This window comes from Mirounga angustirostris, unplaced genomic scaffold (genome assembly GCF_029215605.1).
Source record: "Mirounga angustirostris isolate CCGP_5_RB_7025 unplaced genomic scaffold, mMirAng1.0.hap1 SCAF_6, whole genome shotgun sequence".
NCBI lineage: Eukaryota > Metazoa > Chordata > Mammalia > Carnivora > Phocidae > Mirounga > Mirounga angustirostris.
The window spans coordinates 60,268,538-60,291,442 of NW_026991714.1; the positions used below are offsets into that span (position 1 = coordinate 60,268,538).

General features: G+C 39.4%; 1 protein-coding gene across 11 annotated transcripts in view; it reads right to left on the minus strand.

Annotated features, from left to right (window-relative positions):
* Positions 1-22,905, minus strand: part of RGS7 (regulator of G protein signaling 7) — a 523,559-nt gene that overhangs the window by 270,867 nt on the left and 229,787 nt on the right. For all 11 annotated transcript variants that reach the window (XR_010412359.1, XR_010412358.1, XR_010412356.1 and 8 more), the window contains one exon: positions 6,379-6,475. Coding sequence is in view for 7 of the 11 variants with exons in the window: in XM_064594396.1 (XP_064450466.1) it covers positions 6,379-6,475 (97 nt within the window). In the remaining 4 variants the exon portion in view is untranslated. The remainder of the gene's footprint in view (positions 1-6,378; positions 6,476-22,905) is intronic.

A 22,905-nucleotide genomic window follows, 5' to 3' on the forward strand; every position in this document is an offset into this window, starting at 1 on the left:
TTATCTATCTGATATATAATATAAAATTAATATAACATATAATATAAAATGTAATATATAATACATAATTATCCAATATAAAACTAATTGTTATTGTTAATTGTTATATATAATACATAAGTAGTTGCTATTTTAATATATAGAATCAAAATAACAAACACTCATAAAAGAAAACTATTACTATTAAAAAGAAAACCCCAATGTTTGATTCAAACTCTTTTTTTTTTTTTAGATTTTATTTATTTATTTATTTGAGAGAGAGAGTGAGAAACAGCATGAGAGGGGAGAGGGTCAGAGGAAGAAGCAGGCTCCCTGCCGAGCCAGGAGCCCAATGTGGGACTCGATCCCAAGACTCCGGGATCATGACCTGAGCCGAAGGCAGTCACTTAACCAACTGAGCCACCAAGGTGCTCCTGATTCAAACTTTTAAAACATTAACTATTAAAGAAACAATTATTTATTTCATCAGGACTTAAAGCCTATTTACTTTACGTTTATTAGACTCTTAAACTCTATAAATGTCCATGATTGTGAATCAACAAAAAATCTACATCCAAATAATATTTGTTATTATAATGTAATGTATTTTCCAGAAATAAAGCACCAAAAAAAAAAAAGCCCTATTTCAACATCTTGTTCTTAAGCAACTGAAAAACTGCATTGTCAGTTTTAGTTCATTCAAATACACATGTAGCCAAGGTAAATGGTATAGTAGTAAATACTATCAAAGATGGACCAAATGCCAAGAAAAATGCAAAATTAGTCATTTCCTCTTATTCACAAACTTGTGCCCCATCTGGATTTGGATCTATAGTCTGCTTCCATTCAGAGTTTAAACACAAAAGATTTGTGGCTGATACGAGTGTCATAGTTTGCTTTACCAAAGATTTTCAGGCGAGAGATAAATAAACATTGTAAGTTACAGGATATGAATTCTAGGGCAATAGTTAACCTCATAGGAATAAGGCTTATGAGATTCATTCAGAGAAAATCCTCAGCAAAATCTGCAAATATTATATTTTTAGCTTTATAGTTATTTTTTCCAATTTGAAGACACAGTTGTATAAAAATTGCATGAGCACTTTTATTATGCTCTTATGCTATAATATTTGAGCTTCATCTTTCATATTGTGATGGAGAGCTTCAGTTCAAAGGCAAGACATAACCCCACTTGAATGGTGAGGATTCTGGGCAAAACAACTCCTAAGTATACAGACACTTCTCAGATACTTCTGGATTTATTTCTTATCTACCTTCAAAACATGACTTAAAGCAATTTACAATATTAATCCCTCTCATTCTCTCTGTTCCACACACACAAATATACCCCAGATTGAAACAACAACAGCAATAAAAGACAGACAAAAAAACAATTAGAAGAAAAAAAGAAAGTAATACATCAGTGAGGAGTCAGGTGAGAAAGTACTAATAAAATGTTCAATTTAGCAAATGAGCTTCCTAGAAACTAGGAAAAGGAAAATACAGGTTACACATTTCTTACTGTTTTTTAAAAAAGGGAAAAAAGTCAGAGACAATTTTCTTAGTATTTATTATAGAAGAAGTATATGCCATGGGTCCTCTCATAAGCAATTTAATGAACCTGATGTAAATGTCCTCGATTTATATTTTGCAAAAGTTAACAAAGTAATATGTAAATAATCATTTCTCTGCCTACTTTAAAGGCTTCTGTATCATTATACCCAAGCCTCATAAAGGTATTTCTTTTGGCAATCAAGGACATGTAGTTAGGGTTCTTGGTTGAAGATCCAATTATAAAATGAAGGCAGTTAAGCAGTTTTGCTCCCACAACTGATTTTTTTAACCCCTGTGAAGAGAACTCACCTCAGTTGATTGTACTTACTTGAACATTGAGCACCAACATATATGCAATATGTCTATTTCCCACTAATATTAAAATATTAGCCCTCAAAACCCGGTATAGTAGATAAAACAGTGGGTATTTGATCACTGTTTGTTGAACTGAAATAAAAATCCTGAAGAAAAATATAGTTATTGGGCCTCCAAGACTAGAAGACACCAATCCTATATATACATATTTTTTCAGCTTAGAAATACTGATTCCCTGGTTACAGTTCATTCCTAAACATCTGCAGTTTGGAAATTTGGGCTCCTAAGAACCCGACTGAATCTGTTTCAGATGCAGGAAAAGTCTGAAACAGAAAAGGGAAGTGAAGCGTACAGCAAAACAAAAGGTAGAGGTTTTATGGCGTGTGTGTGGCAGGGGGGATGTGCAATACCATAGGAAGTATGTGAGGTTGCAGCACTGTGTCCCAGAAGACTGGGACAAGGGCTGCAAAGCCACCAAACCCAGGACTTTCTGCCTCATCTTCTCGGCTTCTTTTCTCCCATTGCTCTCAATCTGCAGACAGGCTTGCTTTGCTTTTCTCTGCACCTGCCCATTATCCAGTCCTCAGCTTTACGTCATCTCAGTGCCGGACATACACACACACACTGAATGGAAGTTTTGGAAACTCAACAGAAGAATCCCAGGAAAGAGAACTGACAGGCCAGGCTCTGGTCAGCATTTGCCACTGAGCTCATCCTCTAAACGGGAGGGGTCCAGGCACATGCCACCATCAGAACTGCCCAAGCTACTTCTGCAGGTGAGAAGGTAATTTGGGGGAGAAACAATGTGATCGGATCCACCCAAAAATATGTCCTACCCCACAGTTCAAGGATCAGCATGGGGGATTCATTCAAAGACTTTTCCCCTCATCTCGGCACCACAGAAACCAGGAGGCCGAAATTATCCGTTCTAAGACTTAAATAATTAAAAAAAAGCTTGGATGTTTAGCTGGAAGAAATGCGTTTATCAGGAGGGGGTAAAGCAAAGAAACAAAAACCCAAAAGCCCAAATCACAGTTATATTATCTGTGTAATAAGATTCTTTGGCATGATCAGGGTCTGGATCTCAGATGTTGTGAGAGGATAGGACTGCATGATCACTTTCTCAACATATTCTCACTAGGGGCAGGTGGGGCATCACTTGGCCATCATGACATGTATATTATGCATAGGTGCAGTCAGGTGTCACTGGATAGTGCCCATCCCTCCACATGGCTCTTAACATCCAACAATCTGAGATGCTCAGGAGGTTCTTGGGTGGGGAGTAAAGGAACTAGATTCTTCTTCCTAATCCCTCCTCCTTCCCACAAGCAAAACAAACACAACAGCAAATAACATTTAATGGCCTGGGATAGCCTTGATTGAGGCCAGATTGTAGAAAATAAAAAATTTTAAAAAACAACAACAATAATAATAATAATAATCAGAGCCCCTGAAAGCCCTAGAAAGATCAGCACAAGCAAGTTGGCCACTGCACCCAGTGCCCTGGGTAAAACACAGGTGTTGACCTGGAACCCAGTCCAGCACTGCTGCCCTATTCTTAGGCTTTGTTAAAATTGGGGTTCTGATTTAGAGGGTCTGGAGTGGGCCCACATATTATGTTTCTAATAGATTTCCAGACGCAGCTGATACGACTGGTCCATGGACCATATTTTGAGCACCAAGACTTTATTGGAGCATCAGTGGGTAACCGGAAAGAGCTGGATTCACCATACTAGAGACCCTTTTCCCCTGTGAACAGTCCACAACAAGACAGACTCCCGACAATCACACCACCCTCCTCTCACACATGACATCACTCATTCAGCACAACTGGTTTCTGGTTCTGCTAAGGGGCGTGACGTTAGCAGATCCATTATTTTTTTAGGACATGAGGCACGCCTGGGGGGGGGGGGTGGAGAGACTGAGAGGCAAGAGAGCAAGCAGCAGGTGGTAAGTGGGACCACAAAAGAACACAGGGATTAACCCCAAATCACTGTAAGAAATATCAGGGGAGGAAAATTACTACAAAAGACCAAAAACTGCTAGTGAAGTAGACGGGGCTTCAGACCATTATAATTTGGGAATATTACGACAAAGAGGTTGGTTAATACTATTATGTCAATGAAATCTACAGCAAAACAGATAATTAAACCTGTGAGGCAGGGCTCATGAAAGTTTCTAGGAAACACAGAATGATAATTAGAAACTAATTCCATTAATATGAAACTGTTATTGATAATTGTCTCTACGTAGTAACTACCATTGTTGTTTTATGTTAATGAACATTAAAACAAGCCTCATTGTTCATTCTCTGTCTATATGTCCAATCTTACCTTTTAATTAAGATCTTAATATTGTCAATCAAACGTTCTTCCAGGAGGATGCTACGTCGGAACTGTATGAAATTTTATGGAACTGTATGGAAAATGTATAAGATATTGCTACTTGAAGAACTCAACCAAAAATTTTAGATTTACCATGAGAGCAGATAACTCAAACTTGCAGCCCGGCTTAATCTGAGGAGCTAAACTCTTTTTGTTCAGCCATTTTTGTTTATGGATATTGTCATTAAAAATTCCTGAACTGCCACGCCTTCACACAGGCCATGCACTGCTGACCTGAACACAGTTCCCAGGGCAGACGGGTGGGTAACTCACAGCATTTATCTGCCTGGATTCTGACTGCATTTCAGTTTGCAACCTCTGCGTTAGAGTATCTAAGGAGCTAAGTTCTCTCACTAGTCATCAAAATAGGAGTAATTTTCATATTTGTGTTTAGATACAAAGTTAACTCTCTACGTCGCTGTCGCTGACTCCAAGGAACTTACTATTTCCTAGGGGATATGGGACATTATACAAAAATATCTGTAAGACAAAGTAGGCCATAATAAATGCTATTAGAGAAGCAAAAAACGAGTTTTTTTGAGAGCGCAGAGAATGAAGGCTCAGGATAGTTTTCTCTGAAGAGCTCTCTGAACTAGCTGTTAAAGAATGGACAGAATGTCATAGTCGAAATGACCTGAAAGTCAGGAAGTGAGTCAGTGAGAAGGGCAAAGATGGAGTAAAAAAGCCCCAGATGCGAGAAAATACAGGCCATCATCTGAGAAGAGCAAGAAACTGGAACAAGGCGGGCATGAAAGGAAGTAACAGGAAAAAGAGGGCGTATTTTGGGAGGACATTTGGCAGCGTTTGTCTGGTCCTTGTTCTCTCTCCCATTCATCAAAGAGCAATGCAGCCACCAAGCACCAACATCTGGGCCTGCCTGCTTGTACTGTGGTCCTAATTCGTACCCTCTCTCCGAGGCTGAAGGCCTGCTGACCACTGCTCTTCTTTCGACTCTTGTTCACGAGGAAGCACCACGAACCCTTGCTCAGGAACCCCATCAAACACCTCCTCCACAGGCTCCGCCCAGCCTCCTCACCCTGCCGACTCGCTGTGAAGGCTCTGTCTGATTCTGCTTCTTCTCCATGCCACACTAGCCCAGGCCCAGCATGCCTAAGTCCCACAGCTTGGGCATCCCCAGTCTCGGGGAGCTGGAGCACAGATTTCTAACTTATCACCACCATTTTCTCTAGAGTTTCTCCAGTTACTTCCAATCAAACTGTGGGGTTTCCCTATTTCTGCTAATGATTCCTTAGTTGCACAGTCACCCAATTAAAAAACAAAACCAAACTCCATTGGGTTATGTCCTCTTATAGCCCATATGCCCAGTTACTTAACAGATGCTCATGTTTTCCCCTCTATCCCAGATAATCAGAATGTTGGCACCCAAACTATTCTACACAGGACTTGGACCTACCATGGTGACAATGGCCCTCACTGAACACCAATTTGCCCTGAGCACCTTCATCATAATGCACTCTGCGAGAGCATGAAGGATCTCCATATTCTCCATACGTCAGAATTAGACTCTTGGGTTGACTTTCAAAGACCCTCATCCTCCGACCCAAGTCTGTCTGTTTCAGCCTCTCTGCACATCTCTGTCTCTACACATCCTTACCCTGGTCACCTCCAGTTCTGCACACACAGCTGGTGGTCTTGAAGTGGATTGGACTCCTTACTTTGCAAACTCAGTTCATCACTGCTGTTCAGGAACACCTTCCTGACTGATGCTCTTCACCCTCCTAATTTTTTTTTTTAAGTAGGGCTTAAACACATGACCCTGAGATCAAGACCTGAGCTGAGACCAAAGTCGGACGCTTAACCCACTGAGCCACCCAGGCACCCCTCATCCTCCTAATTTTTATATATAACCTATTCCACATTGTTTCATACATCTTTAAGATCATCTTCTGTTATTTCACATTGTTCATTATGTCTTTGAAACTGACCCAGAGCAAAGTAAGGTCATGATTTTTGCTTTTTTGTTTTGTTTTACTATCACTCCAAGGGTCCAACATGATGTGGAGCATGGCATGGGTATTTCATAAGAGTTAGAGAGAGAGTTTCAATACTGAGTGGCTAGAATTGATTTTAAATGGTTATGTCGAAGGTGCTGGAGAAAACAGTGCAGCACCGAATGCACACTTACCAGAGAAGACGCTAGGTATCTTGGAAAGAAAGCTTTTGACAGTACGAATAGGAATTCCGTTTTTTTCATCTTGCATGCGTGCTATGACGTCTTCCATCTAAATAACAATAACAAAATAATTAAAACCTTTTAAAAGTTGCACTTTTTTCAGAAAAATCAGTTCTTATAACAACTTTTTATACCAATCTTGCCCAACCAAGTGTAATGTCATATCCTTGCCTTTCTACACTTTGTCACATTAATATTTTTAGTTTGGTTAAAAGATGATGGAGAAAACAGTAACATACACACACACTCATGATAAAATGAATGTAGCATTCTAGCTTTCTGCCCATTTGGTGAATTCTGCTGTATCTGTTTCAATCTGGTTAGTACACTCTCTTTTGCTTTTGAAAAGTTTTCAGTTTTAAAGAACTATAAAAAGCCTAATGTGGAATTTAGATCTGAATAACATTCACTCAGATCATAATCCCTGCGTGTTTATATCTGGGGTGCTCATATACACACAAACACACGGAAGTTGTATTATGGAGCTCAACATCGATTCACTCATTTACTCATTCCACAAACAGCTACTGATCACCGACTCCAGACCAGACTTGCCCATGGGCACTGTGGATATGAAAACGAATATAATACAGTTGCTGTCCTCAAAAGAAGTCGCAGTCAATATTGAAAACAATGGTAAAATTTGAGTAAGGTTTGTAGTGTATCCAATCGTGCTGTACCAGTATCAATCTCCTGGTTTTGGTAATTTTGCTAGGATTCTAGAAGATGTTTACGTTACGGGAAGCCGTGTAAGGGCATCCGGGAATTCTCTGAACTATTTTTGCATCTTTTCTGTAAGTTTAAAATTATTCCAAAAAAAAGTTAACAAAATCACAGTCTAAACTTTATATCAGTGAATTACCAAATTCCCATCAACACAGATTCAGAATGGTTTTCAACTAAGAAATCTCACTTGCCTGGATAAGTATTTTCAGATGTATTCACATGAGAAACTGTTCACCAGAAACTGGAGATGTGGGGAGAATGGGTTTCTGAGTCAGATAGGTCTGCATGGGACTCTGCTCTTCTTGTGACCATCCGTGTTTACTTCTGAGCAAGGTACGCAACCTCCCTGAGGCCACTTCCTCATCTTTAAGTGGTGATAATAATATTTATAGTAACTCCTTCACAATGTTTGAAGGGTAGGGCTGGGGCTGGGCGGGGGGTAAAGTATTTTAAGGTTAAATGATACAACATATATAAAGCAGCATACATAGACAATAAACCTTGGACTTCAAATGTCCACACACACACATACCCCCAATGCTTAGGGATGTTTATTCCCCACTCCTCATGTTTTTGGGTTTTTTTGTTTTGTTTTTTGGTTTTTATGTAGAGGGAGCACCACTGATTGTCTCACTCCCCTGCCTCTTTCTGCCCCTCACACCTGCCACTCCAGGGAAACTAGGCTGACTTATCAGGTGGAAGAGTTGGGAATGAGAAATCGGAATTGGTCATGGGCCCATCCTCCTTCCATGGAGAAGCCCACGTCCAATTCTGCTGGTGTGTTAGGCCTGCCCTAGTGAGTGAGTACAACTGATCAGGATTGAGTTTCAGGATTAAAGTTTATGTTTGTGCAAACATTCTTCGATAATAGCTTTATCAGCAATTCAGGTGATACTATGACCCCTTTCTGCCTTACGCTTTGGTTGTAATTCTCAGCTGGTTTGGAATTCAGAAAAAGAAGGTTTTTTTTTTGTTTTTTTTTATTGGCCCTCCAAAGATCCCAATAATAGCTAAATCTTTTCATGTAATAAACACATCTTCTCTAAGTATAGAAACATGAAAATAGTCATACTTTTCTGATTTTTTGTTTTGTTACTCTTTGCCCTTCATTCACCTGACACAGTGTCCAGGAATGAAGAAAAGCTGCTTGGCCTTGTCTAGAGGCAGCCTGCAGACTCTTGGATTATGAGTTTAACAGTTTAAACCAAGTCAGATTAGACAAATGGGGAAACCTCTCTGATGCCCCTTCATACCTCCACATCCCAGGATGTGGCAGCAATCACCTCTGGTTGGGACTCAATTAAGGTTTGTTGCTATGAGTAGAGAGAGGTGTTTTCTCTGCAATCCCACCACCTCTCAGTTCATTGGATCCCGAAGGAACGAGATCAGGAATCTGGGAACTGAGAGTGAGCTTTGTGGTTGTATTTTAAAAGTTTTAATCTTTCTGAGTCATAATTTCCATAATAGAAAAAAAGATAAACTCCCATGTAAAAAGAGGATTTGTGTTCTAAACTGGAAATGTGATCACTGAAATGTAGTCAGGTGTTTTTATCTTTATTTAGATATGATTTATCTGTGAACTTTACCATGGCCTAGAGTGAGCAAAAAACAAACAAAACAACAAAATAAAAACAAAAGCAAAGACAAAGACAAAAACGATCTGGTTTCTAAAAGTTGAAATCAGTCCCAAAGGCCACATATAAAAACACATCCTTGGGGTGCGTGGGTGGCACAGTTGGTTAGGCATCCGACTCTTGGTTTTGGCTCGTGTTGTGATCTCACGGTTATGGTATCGAGCCTCGCATTGGGCTACATGCTCAGAGCAGTCTGCTTGGGACTCTTTCTCCCTCTCCTTTTGCCCCTCCCGCTTCTTCTCTCTCTCAAATAAATAAATCTTTAAAAAATATAAATACATACATGCATATATACAAACACATCCATCTTACTTAATGAAGTTTCCTTACACATTCACTTGGAGTCTATTTATTTTTATATTAAGCATGGTTTTAACACACTTGATTGTCTGCTTTCCACTATTTGCAATAGCAAATCGGGTGAGAAAGAGAATGTTAAAAGCAGACAAACTAATAGAGCAAGAGAGATGAGACACTATACAAAGTAACACCAATAAATACTAAACTTTGGGGGACAATTTAAATTTAAGGCCAAAGGACTCAGAGATCTCAAACATCCCAAAGAGGATGTTTACACATACACACATCTATTGACCGATCAATCTATTATCTGTCATTTTCATCAGTATGCCACTGAGTTGTAAAGAGTTAGTTTTCACTCTCATAAGCCCATTTCTAGGGTGAGGAAAATTTCAGCTTGGGATGACAGAACACTGAAATATGAACAGGACAGCTGGCCATGGCTGGTCACTGAGACTCTCTCTGAGTCCTACTTTCTTCACCCTTCAAGTAAGAAGTTAGAGGCATGTGACTGGTAAGATTTCTTCTAGCTACAAAATTACTTAAGTCTGGAAATAATCATCAGCGTTCAGAACCGGGTAAGTCTCCTCACTTACATCAAAGAGCTGGTTCCCTATCAGAGACAAATAGATGAGCCCGTTAAATTGATCAGGACCTTTTATAAATTGCTTCCAACTGTTGGCACCTTTTAATATCAATGCAAATAGCAACGTAATTAAGAACACGCACTGAGGCCAGTCAAATCTAAGTTTGAATCCTGGCTGTGCTACCTGCAAATTTTATGAACAGGTAACACACTTTAAAAACTCTGAGACTCAGTTTTCTCATCTGTAAAATGGAGACAATAGCATTACACATCTCATCAGGGCTGAGGATTGATGAAACAATGCTAATAAATGTTTACCCATAATGCTGCCATTATTGTCATCATCGTCATCATCTTTGTCCTTATCAACATGAGTTTCTTCCCTCATCACTGTATAAGGAACCCCCAAGCCCTTTTTCTTTCTTTGACAATCCAGCTGACAAAGACAGCTGTGGTTAAATGCCACATATTTATTAGAAGCAACCAACTGTCAATCATGAAGTAGACAGAGATACCCATGGACAAGCTCTCTCTTAGATTTCTTATAGAAGACTGGCTTTGAAGAGGATTTGATTAGAAGAAACGTCAGGAAGAATGTTTATGCATATAAGCAAAGACTATGTAAGTTATGGAAAGATAATATTGAGAAGAAAGGGAGAAATGAGATTACATTCATTTTTTACAAAGTGAAAATATCTCTGCTGTCGTATTTTCTTGATGAATTTGCCTCTTGAAGTTTAGAGGGTCAAAAAATTGAATTGAGATTGAGTACTCTTTGCAAAAGTAATTATTTTCTCCATGCAAACTAATCCTCTATGTGTGTAAAGAGTAAAACAATTGTCTCTTGCAAAATAGTTTTGAGAATATCAAAACTTGTTCAAAAACTTTTTTACACCTCAATTACAAAATCTTTCACATTTAATTATTATCTAATAACTGTCTGTTCTCCCTTTGATGTGAACTTCTTGAAAAAAGAAATCTCGCCTTACTCATTTTTGTATTGCTAATACATAAAGTGCCTGGCCCATAAGGAAGGTTCAAAAAAAAGGGGGGGAATGCATTGAATTTTCGTTTATAGCACATGTTGATTTTTCTGAGACGCAAAGGAAAAGTGCAAGTTAAATTGTTTGAGATGCTTGAGATGTTGAAAATCGTTGTTTTTTGTTTTGTTTTTTGTTTTGTTTTTTACCTTTTATCTAACATTTGTTGGAAAAAACAGGCTGGGTCAGAAATACTGGAACAGAAGAGCTTAATGTACAATAAACTATTATTATTATTTTTGTTCCATTTCATGCGGGGATTCTTCAGCTTGTTTATTAGAGGAATTTTTTCCTTCAAAACATAAGGGTAAATCAGAGGCTGTTTATGGGGCTGTCTTCCTATTCAAAGATGTGAGACTCAAGTTCACTGCCATGCGTAAGCTGTTGAGATGAAAGGCGCTGTTGAACTCCAACACACTGCTCTTTTTCCGGGAATTCATAATTAGCCTTTCCTTTGGAATAGTTTAGATGTCATTTCAATGCTTGTGATTTATTTCAAATACTGCTCAGGTTAAACAGTGCCCGCCCTCACACTTGGTGGAATGAAAGAGAAAGCGCATTATGCAGGTACATCCTTGAGGAGCATTACTAATTATTCAAAAGGGGTCTGCCAGAAAGGGGACTCCCACATAGCTATGAAAACAAATATCGCTGCCTTGAAACCTTTCCAGTTTCGTAATGTTCTAAACAATGATGGGAGTTTAATTAAATTTACTTGTAGCTTTATTTGCCAGAACTTTATCATAATATCAGGACGACTGATTTCATTAAACCAGAAGCTGAATGCAGAGACACCCTGACTGTAAGCGAAACATGTGCATGAAAAAAAGCTAAAACATTCCATACGCTGTAGTTCTGAAAGAGAAATAATCAATCAAAATCTCAAAGGAAGTTTTCCAACTTCTTATTGTAATCCACCATTAAGCACAAGCATTTGGAAATATAAATGGGCATACTGAATGGATTTTTTCCTATGTGCACATACTTTCAAATTATTGTGTGCCGCCATCATTTTAAGTGCTGGATATGAGAAGAAACGATGAGTCAAGAGGTTCTCAGATATCTTAAGACAATTAGGTGGTGGCAGGTATTACATAATTTAAACCTGTCTATAATTCTTTTGCCTTCAAGAAGCCTTGCTAAAGAAGCATATGATTTGCACTTCTGAATTCAGTGGTGACAGCCAGAAAGCAGAGTCAGCCCCTAATGAAGGTTAAATATGAATAATGAGATTAAAATTTGCAACCCAAACTGTTTTCTGCTACAATAATTCAATTAAAGCTGCTTCTAATTGGTATGATTTTCCCTCATGTTACAGTTGATGGTCGTCAGTATCTCAACTCAGAATTAATTACTTTTTCCTATGAAAAAGGGACCATTTTCATGAATAATTATGACTAAAAAATACACACATAAAATTTTGTTACATGTAAATCTGTCCTAGTTCATCTTGAATGTAGATTTATTTTTTCAAAAGCAGTAACTAATTGAAAAAGGTGATTTTATGCTTTTGTGATTTTACAGAAATAAAGATTTTTTTCTTCTTTTTTTTTAGAGGGGGAGGGGCAAAGGGAGAGAGAGAGAGAGAATCTCAAGCAGGCTCCACACCCAGTGCAGAGCCTGACACCGACCAACACAGGGCTCCATCTCACAACTCTGAGATCATGATCTTAGCAGAAATCAAGAACTGGACCCTTAATGGACTGAGCCACCCAGGCACCCCGAGAAAGATTTTTTTCTGGTCTATGCATGTCATTTTCATTTGTTCTTAAATAAAGCAATTCTCTCATCAATGTCAAGGAATATAACCTCTATTTTGAATAAATTAATTAATAAAAAACTGTACTCATTAGATTTGTTAGGATTACTTGGGTTACAAGTGATAGAATTCTGACTTAAACAAGGAAATGGTTTGTAAGCATTGTGGGATGTTTTGTGCAACTCAAAGATCAGAATGTGAGTGGGTCTCAGGCAGAGCTGACCTGCAGAACATTCTCTCTGCCTTCCATCTTGACCCCTCTTGTGTCTGCCTCACGTTTCTCCACCGACCAGAAGCTTCCCCTAGTTCTCTAATGCACAGAGCAGGAAACATGGTACCCCTACCTTCTGAGTTTTATAGTTTACAGTCCAGAAACCCAAGGACAAATTGCTTCCCCCTCTCATTCCCATATCTGAATTTTGGGCCCAAACAATGCTTTATAATGTTGGGCGGGTTGAGGCTAGAAGGGTGCTGGCAGATAAAACAATGGTGTTCACTAGACCTTTATTCATAGGAAAAACCTATTGAAAGGCAGAGGAATAGAGCTGTATAGTAGGAAAAAAAAATGTAAGAGAAGTCTAGGGGAAGGAGAGAGGAAGAGAGGGGCCTCCTGCATAATGATAGAGAGCCAAAGACAAAAAGTGATGCAGGGAAGAACCATGGGGCAGACAAGTAAATCAAGAGAAGTAGTTTTTACAGCTATAAGAGGGAAAGAAGTTCCTTGGCTAATTTACATATAATACTTGGCCATGGTAGTATTTGCCCATGAGGTAAAAAATGCAAGAGTATTAAATATCTATGACAGAGTAACTTAGGTTTTCAGAACTTTTTTTGTTTCTCTGAGGTGTCATTTGTTTAACTTTCAGAAGAGCCTAATGGCTAATCGCTATTGCAGTCAGAGTTCAAGTAGGAGAGTTGCCAGAGTCTCCTGAAATACTGGGAAAGGCTTCATGAGAAAGGTAAGCCTGAGCTGAGCCTAGAGGGTAGCCAGGATAAAGTGATGGAAAAAGAAGGATGCAGAACATTCGAATCCTAAGTCAATTGCTTCATCCTGGCTTCAAGATGAGGATGAGCAGGACTCTTGCTGACAGTGGTGACCTTTACAGGAATCCTTCTCCCTCTGTGCCCATATCCAACTATGTCCACCTCTGAAGGCTGTAGTGATCCCCACATACATTTCCACTGTTGTCATCACTTAGTTCATGGCTAGCCTGCTTGGTATTCTCTCTGTAATGGACTGCTGTTTGCACCTACCTTAGCCCGCTCAATTGACAGATTAACTCAGGAATGAGTTGACTATGCCACCCTTTATTAAAAATTTTTGATGGACCTGACAACCCCATGAGCTCTCTGTAAGTTGAATGACCTCTCAAAGTTCTCCACAGTAAGACCCAAAACAATCATTCCAGCCTTGTAACTCCCCACTCTCCTCACAACGCCTCATGCTCTGCGCATGCCCAGCTATCGCTCACTGCCTCACCTTGTCCCATTCTATTCCTTTGGCCAGCTGTGTCCTTCCTTTTCCCATCCTGTCTGGGGAAATACGATTACACTTTTAGGAAAATTTCAACGTTAACTTTCTTACTGAAATCATTCCTAATCCTTTCCTCTGCCTCTCTCATACCAACTGAATATAATCATAGCACCTTTGGAACTCACACATAACTTTATTATAATTATTTTTCAGTATTTACTCCCACCTTACTTTATATGACTTTTGTGTAAGTTAATTCTGTACCTATTTATCATTCCTTTTAGAGTATAAATATTTTGATGATGAGCCCCTGCCGTGGCTATCTTGCCATCTGGGGCAGAGACCATAAGGGATTGGTGGCAGAGGACCTCTATTTTTTGCTGTACACATTTCTGTGCTATTTGTATGCTTGCTTGTTTTTTAACCATGAGTATCTATTATCTTTATAATTACTTTTTTCATTAGAAATTTGGATTATTTAAGAATGCTTACTTTAATGGCATTAAAATCTTGTACTCTAAGCCCTTTACTCAAACATCTACTGTCACACATTTTAGGGTCAAATGTACCCAGCTGCCTGCTATAATATACCATATGTGAACATTCTGCACAATGACTAGTAGTCTGCAGCAACTAAACTGGTCTACCTAGAAATTACCTTTTTTTTTCCTGTCTTTTAAATTCAGAGCTAATGGACTAAACTGTTTATATTCATTTTAAATTAGTCACACCTCATTATCACCCTGGTAGACAGAATCAATAGTCTAATCATTAGCCCTTACTCAGGGCACAGGAGAAATCCTAGTAAGTGGAAAGTCGTTCTTGATAACTTTCTCATTGATGCAGATACCTGATTCTGGATGAGCTCTTTTCCTATATTAGCTTCTGGAATTAACTTGAAATTCCTCAACCTCAAGGGTTTGGCAAAGATAGACCAGTCATTCTCTTAAAATAACTCGACAGTCAATACTTAGGAAACAAATTATCTAAGACAGCCATTGAGAGAAAAAGGCAGAGAATGCAGAATATGCCCTGGGTTTACTAATCCTCTGACATTTAGCAGGAAGGACCAACAAGAGATGCCAAGGGGCTTTTGACTGAGCTTGCCATTTTAACACAGTCTCACTTGGTCAATTGCCAAGAGCTTGGTCAATTGCTGACCACGGGGCTCCACAGACCCATTTCCAGGAGCCTATGAAGTAAATTCTCCCTTCCTCTCTTCACACTTGGCAGAACAGAAATACACGCTTACCTCCTTCTCCCTCCTCCACTGAAAACCAGGGATTAAGAACACTCTTGTATATCTCAGCCATCCACATAAAGTCATTGGGATCAGAGATTTAACCAGCAGCAGAAAGGAAGCTCTCATCACAGTGTTTTGTGATTCATAAAATGACACATTTGCTGAAGGCCTAGAACATGCCTGTGATTCTTTAAACACCTTACAAAGTTGCAGATTTCGTGTCTGAGAACTGTTAGAACAAATGATGCTTCTATCATTGACTTCGCCCTTCATCCTGTCTCTCTCTGGTAATGATTCTTCACCTCTCCTCAGATTTATCCCTCAGGAGAAATCCACTCAGCACTGTTTTCTAGGTACCTCTGTTCTCAGGGATCATTAATGTTAAAATCTCCTATTATAATTTAAGAACATTCATACCTACTGCTCCAAGAGGTAAGTGTCACCTGTGATATATTTTTGAGCTCTCAGATAAGAAATGTATGTCAAAATTATCAGAGTCATTGAAGTCTTCACTTGATTAGGTTTCAAAAAGATTTTGATGAATATAAATTCATAAGAATTCATAAGAGTAACAGAGACAGGAAGGGTTATGAAGGGAAGATGGAATTTAAATCAGGAGACATTAGATTATATTTTAGCTGTTATGTTAAAACATAAATTATTTAACTTATAATTCAGTTTCAACATGGAGTTATCTACAAACTATAAAATGTACTGAAGTCCACCCTTCCACAAATTCAATAAGTATCCAATATTTGTGAACAAACATGTCATTGATAGGACATACTGAAGTTCAAATAGCAAGAAAGACAATAAAAATCTGACTTTATTCTACTCCCTCCTTTCTTCTTCTCAGCCTCTTTAAGGAATTCTCATAACATCAAGCCTACATAACAATAATTTTGGCTAGGGGATACGGTGGATAACAGTGTAGAAATCAATCTAATAAAAGTAAACACAGGACTATGGTACCGTGTTTCATCATTCCAAGAAAGATATTACCACACATTCATTATTCGTACTGTAAGAATCTACAGAGATTCTCAGAGAAAGATCTGAAAGTTCTTCTTTCAAGGTCTCTCGTCATTACACAATTTTCCTAATGACGCTTGGCATTACGTGGAACAATGTTGGGAATACTGGGATAGAACAGAGGAGGCAAGAAGTGTGTAAAATTAGTATGTATGTATATATGTATGTATGTATTCATTTATTTATTTATTTGACAGAGAGAGTGAACAAGCAGGGGGAGCGGCAGGCAGAGCGAGAAGCAGGCTTCCCGCCGAGCAGGGAGCCTGATGCAGGACTCAATCCCAGGACCCCAGGATCATGACCTGAGCCAAAGGCAGACGCTTAACTGACTGAGCCACCCAGGTGTCCCTGTACAATTAGTTTGAATGGGAAAAGCTCCAGTTAGCCAAGGGTCTAGAGACAATAGAGGGTGCTGTGCAGTCCAGTCCAAATGTGAAACAAAGAAACAAAGCTAAGTTAAAGATTCAGCTGGGAGACATATTAGTTCAACATCATGGGAAAGCCTCCCATTTTAAGCCTCTGTATCTTTGTCCATTAAATGGAGATAATTCTACTTATCTCTCATGTTCTATGAGGAACAAATGATACATATGTATATGATACGTAGTTTCAAAAACCATCAAGTATTATTATGAATATCATCGTTAAGGCACTGAGCACATGTCCCCAAGACTGCTTAAGTGAAGTTAAATTCAGATTTCAGAAAATCAAGCATCAGTAAAAAGGACTTAAAATAACAAGGAGCTTGATCTCTGATCCATTTTATACTCACTTTTTTTTTTTTTTTGTCCTTTCTATCCCCTTAGCCTGCTTAGAGCTATGAATGTGAGGGGAAGTTCTCAGAGTCCGTTCACTGTCAGGTAGACTTCAGAAACAGAAAATAATCAAGAGGGTCAAGACCAGAAAGGAAGGTGCACTGAGTGAGGGAATGTAGAGACACGTGTTCTTGATCATGGTGGGAAAACATGGCAAACTTTCTGAGTTAGAGAGACCAGGCATCTGTGTTCACCCTGGAATGCACTGTTTTCCAACCTGGAACCACCAGGCAGCTCTTTGCCCATATGCGGGCTGGAAAACCTAGGATCTGAACGTTCTTGCGAGGGCCCAGGAGACAGAGGTGTGAGGTCCTTTCTAAGGATGAGGAAAAGATGCTCATTCAGTGGTTTCACTGATGTGCAGGTTCGCCTGGGTTAGACGCTTCTTTTGTAAAAATGCAAAGGACAATACCAAATAAAGTCATGCCCTACCCAGGCTCCTTTCTCAACAGGGGTTCTGTAAGAGAATTAAGCCCTTCAGAATATGAGTGATTATTTTCTCAATTCTCTCAAGGTTGATAGAGGACTAGTAGCATTCCAAATGCATACGAGAGAGGTTAATTTATCACGTACAATGGCTCCCACAGGCAATTAGGGCTTAATATTCCCAGAAAATCCAGGTTGAGTGCTGCTTCAGACAACACCTGTCAGTGCATCGGGTGCTATTTTTGGACCCACAAGCAATAGCTGTGCTCTGCTTCCACTGAGAATAAACATGAGCACTTTGACTTAAGCATAGGCAGAAGAGCTAAAAACATATTTTTAATGATGTGATACCACGATATGTTACTTAAGTAACTTACTTTATGGCAAGTTCTTTTGCAAAATGGAGGCTCAGAGATGTCTCTGGGACAATTTTAGTGTAGGTGTGCCAGGAGTGAACAAAAGGATGACCTGCAGTCACCTCCACCACATACAGGGTCCCCCTGTTATCAGAAAGTAGCATTCCTACGAAACCTCTCGGAAGCCAAAATAGCTTCAAGTGAATGAAGAAACCAGGACCACTAATTTATTAGGAAAGCCTTCTGAACATTTCCAGACCCCCAAAGTAAACTCTCTTAGGCTTTTCTGAAATCTTAGGTCACATCTTGCCAACAGATACATAAAATAAATGGAGATAAAGCGCAGATGGTCACACATACAATTCAAAGCTCTGGTGGGGAGATGCCCAGACACTGAGTGTAGTTCCCGGGGAAGGCACGAGGGGGCGCCACTCTCACTGCCCGGAGTGAGCGTTGCCTCTGCAAAGGCTTGCTCCAAAAAGATGCTAACCACTCCACTTTTTCACTTTTCTCATAAAAGCGAAAATCATCTCAGGATTTATTTTGGTTAGTAAAAACAGGTACTAATGTAGGTCTTTCATAAAAGCAACGTGGCATTAAGAGAACTTTCTAAAAGCGGTGATACCTGTATATGATTCGTGTTAGCAGAGGAGCATCCAGCCTGCTTAGTCTAAGAATTAATACCCTGCCTGTGATTCTCATTCAGAAACATTTTTTTTTAAAGGATTATAACCTGAATGTAAGGCAAAAGCATTTAGAAGGACAAAAGCATAATCATGCCAATGATGGTTTACCTACCTCAGATGCACACACTAAAAACAAATATATGTAGGCAGATTTGGCTATTTGCCTTATGTTTCATGCTTTTCAAGGTTTTGAATTGGTTTTTGCTGCTGCTGAGCTTGACCTTTTCCTCTGTGTGACATTCCTTGGTTTACTTATTTCATAGATTGATTTTTAAATTTCAATTTCCTAGAATTCTTCTGAGATCGATGAACAAATTGTAGAAGGGCAAAAGGAAAAGAATTTCCCCTTTAACTACATCTTTGCTAGTGCTGCCAATTCAAGGCACTATAAAGTTAAAATGGACTTATTTTTCAGAAGCATTTGAACAGGCATATTGATCTTCCCAACCCACTGAACAGTTAGCTCTTAAGAAGGGAAAACTCAATGTGACTTTTCTTGTTCATCCTATACATGTGCAAGGCTGAAGGTGGGGAATTGGCAAAGTCGCCTCCTGGCTGATCCATTTATGAAAGAAAGCTCTCTGTGCAAGGCTTCCTGCAACTGTTCATTCATTCTCCTATACGCTCAAGAGAGAAATTAGGATTCATGGTGGATTACTTTATACAAAGTCCCTAAGCAAACTAGGTCTAAGCATAGACATGCAAATGGAGACCTTCCAGTCCAATAACTTTCTTTTATATCCCCCATGATTTTGTTTTCTGCATACCAAGGAAATCGGAACTCCTGGTTGCCTTCTTCCTGACAACAGTTCTCAACAATTTCATGAAAAAATGAAAAAAAAAAAAAAAAAGGAGTTTGCCTTACTTATGGCTAGATAGCCTGTGTCTATCATCTTACAGTTAAAACATGGACTTGAGAAGGTCACAGCAGACTTAGCAACTATGGTTGGCTTGCAGTTGTCCCACGGCACTAGCCAAAAATCCTAATCTGAAATCTTAATTGTATTTGGCTGCTGTAATACAGTTCAACTATAGTAATGTTATAATTATTATATTATTTATATGTGTGTATCTAACATAATTATGGAATGTAATTTTCTTTTTAAGATTTATTTCTCTATTTGAGAAACAGAGAGATAGAGAGCCACGAGCGGGATGAGCAGAGAGCGAGGGAGAGTGAGAATCTCAAGCAGACTCCCTGCTGAGCACTAAGCCCTATGAGGGGCCCCATCTCACGACCCTGAGATTGTGACCTGAGCCGAAATCAAGAGTCGAACACTTAACTGTCTGAGCCATCCAGGTGCCCTGGAATGTAATCATTTTTAATATTGGTTTAAAGGAATAGTCTTTACACCAACTGTATTTCCTTTCCAGATTCTATAAGGTGTGTGAGGTTTACAACTGTTAGGTCTCCGGGGTTTAACTAGACCTGCAATCTATGCACTTCCATGCAAAAAGGAGCCACATTATGACAGTGTCTCACTGGCAAAAACTGTCTATTTTCTATAGTCTGTAAAGTGCTTCCTTGAATGTTATACCCACGTACAACACCATGTACTTCTAAAAACTAAGTCATATTCCTAGGGAAATGGAATAGGATTGATTGAATGTGTATACAAAATTTATAATGAAATCATTCCTTTTTTTTTCATTCATATCTACTAACTTACTCAGTTCCTAAATGCGTTCCCTTTCTTCCAGTGAATGTGGCTGAAGGGCAGATAGAAAATACCGAGGAAACAGATATAAATGCTAAAAACATCAATTCACCTAAAAGACTGGGAAAGATCTCAACGTCCTTTATGCATGTTTAAACCCTTGCCAGGATGCATCTTTCATTATACAGCACTTTTCTCCTTTAAGCCAACATTCCTTATTACAGAGCACAGTATCACATGCTGTGTAATGCACATGTTGCCAAGGCAACAAGAGAGCTATATGCCAAACAGGGAAAAATAGAAATTAACCTTGGACAATTACCTAGCATTACAAAGAAGGAAGGTAAAATATGGCATAGTGCAATTATGCAACACATGGTTGTATGAATAGAAAAAAACAGAGTCCAGGTGAAAGGAATCATAGTGGAGGTGCCATTAAGGGGACAGCTGTGATAAACTGGGAATTAACAGCTACATAGGAGAACAAGATCTTCCTCCGCGTTGTGTGCATATCGAAATTTGTCTGCATCTTTTTGGAGGGTGGGTAGGTGTTAATGGGATGTTCATGTTTTTAAGCACAGGAGTGAAATAATAGAAAAAATATATATTGGTCTCTGCCCTGGGTTCCTGACACAGAGCTCCTAAACCTCTTGGAATTTCCCAAGTGACAGAGTGTCTCTTATTCTAATAAGCTGACTCTTGATAGGTTGCTGGGTGGGGGCTGGGTTGGTCACCAGAAAGACCAAGCCATGATTAGAAGCTTGGAATTTTCAGTTCCACTCCCCATTCTCCAGGGGAGAGGGGCTGGAAATGGAGTTAATGATCCACCATCCCAAAACACCTGTAGTATGGCATTTGGGGAGCTTCTAGGTTGGTGAACAGATCTACATGCCAGGAAGATAGCACATCTCAACTCCAAGGGGACAGGGGTTTCTTCTGCTCTTAGGACCCCTCCAAACCTTGCCCTATATATCACTTCACCTGGCTGTTCATTTGTAACCTTTATCATATCATATGCTTTACTATATAATAAACCAGTAACTGTGTTTACCTGAGTTCTGTAAACTGTTCTAGTAAATAACTGAATCCAAGTGGGGGAAGGGTCAAGGGTGAGAAGTTGTGGGTAACCTTGGGACCCACTACCTGTGATTAACATCTAAGGAGGAGACAGTCTCACGGGACTCAGCCCTTAACCTGTGGGGTCTGCACTAACTCCAGTTAGTGTCACAGTTGAGTTGAATTGTAGGACACTCAGCTGGTGTCTTAAGGAATTATTTGGTGTGGAAAAAACCCCATACATCTGGTGTTAGAAGTGTTGTGAATGTGGCAGTCCTGTGAGGGTAAAGGAGAACCACTCCAGAGCAGGTGGTTTTCCACACAATACTCAAGTCTACCTTTCAGTGGTGACTTGAAAATCTGCCCTGTGACACGCACACACACATACATGCTTTTATATGTATACACCATTTTCCAACTCACCCCTGCTGCCTTTGATTTCTAACAACCCCCTTCACCTCCACCTCAACATACACACTTTTTTTGCATCTGATCCCTTTTCTCTTGCTACCGTTGCCACCATGAATGTTACCCCACCCATATGCAGCTAAACATTCCTGATTACTCTTCCATTTCCAGCCGCTGCTTCCTCCAATCATTTTCTTCTGGATAATCCTGCCAGATCAGTTTTTCTGAAGCAGGTCAAAGCATGCCAGTGGGTTCATTGTATGCACCCCTACCACAAAGCACATACTTCGAAACCTTCAATGGCTCCATGCTGCCTACTGAATTAAGTATGATTTACAATTTCTTTTATATTTTGGAGCACCTGGGTGGCTCAGTCGGTTAGGCGTCTGCCTTTGGCTCAGGTCATGATCTCAGGGTCCTGGGATCAAGTCCCATGTCGGGCTCCCTGCTCAGCGGGGAGTCTGCTTGAGATTCTCTCTGCTCCTCTCCCGCTGGTGCTCTCTCTCTCTCTCAAATAAATAAATAAAATCTTTAAAATTTCTATTATGTTTCTTATCTCCGAGTGTTTGGGATCTGACATACTGTCTATATATGTGTGTTAATTTATTTTATTAATTAATAATTAATAACCTTAATTAATATTAATTTATTAATTGGTCAATATTGATTTTCTTAATTAACAATTAAGAAAATAAATTAAACAATGAGGCCATTAGACCACAGTGGTCCTAATACTTTGGTGGCCTATGTAAACAAGCCAAAACCTAAGCCTGTAAATACCTCAATGTTAAGAAATTGAAACCTAAGGCCAACAAATCACAGTCAGCTAACTACCCTTCCCAAATAAGGCAAACGCTAAGGACAACCAATCACAAACAGCCAAGTAGGCTTTAAGCTATAGCTGATCAATTTCCTTTCTTTGATTCTGTACCTTGTCTATATAAGTCTTTCCCCGGCTCCCACCTGCAGAGTGCTGCTAACAGGGTGTGGTTTGGCGACGGCCTACTGGAATCAATTTTTGTTCAGACAAACTCTTAAGATACTTAACGTGCCTCAGTTTATCTTTCAGCAATATATGTGTGCATGCACACACATACATGCACACACATACATACACACACACACAATCTTTGTTTAGTCTTTTCATTGTTTCATTGTTTGTCTAATCAACGGCTATTGAACAAACAGTAAGGACCTCAGTGCTCAGGGCACTCCAACAAGAAACATATACAAGAACCACCTCACTGTGGACTACAATACTTACTGGATTAATCTTGACT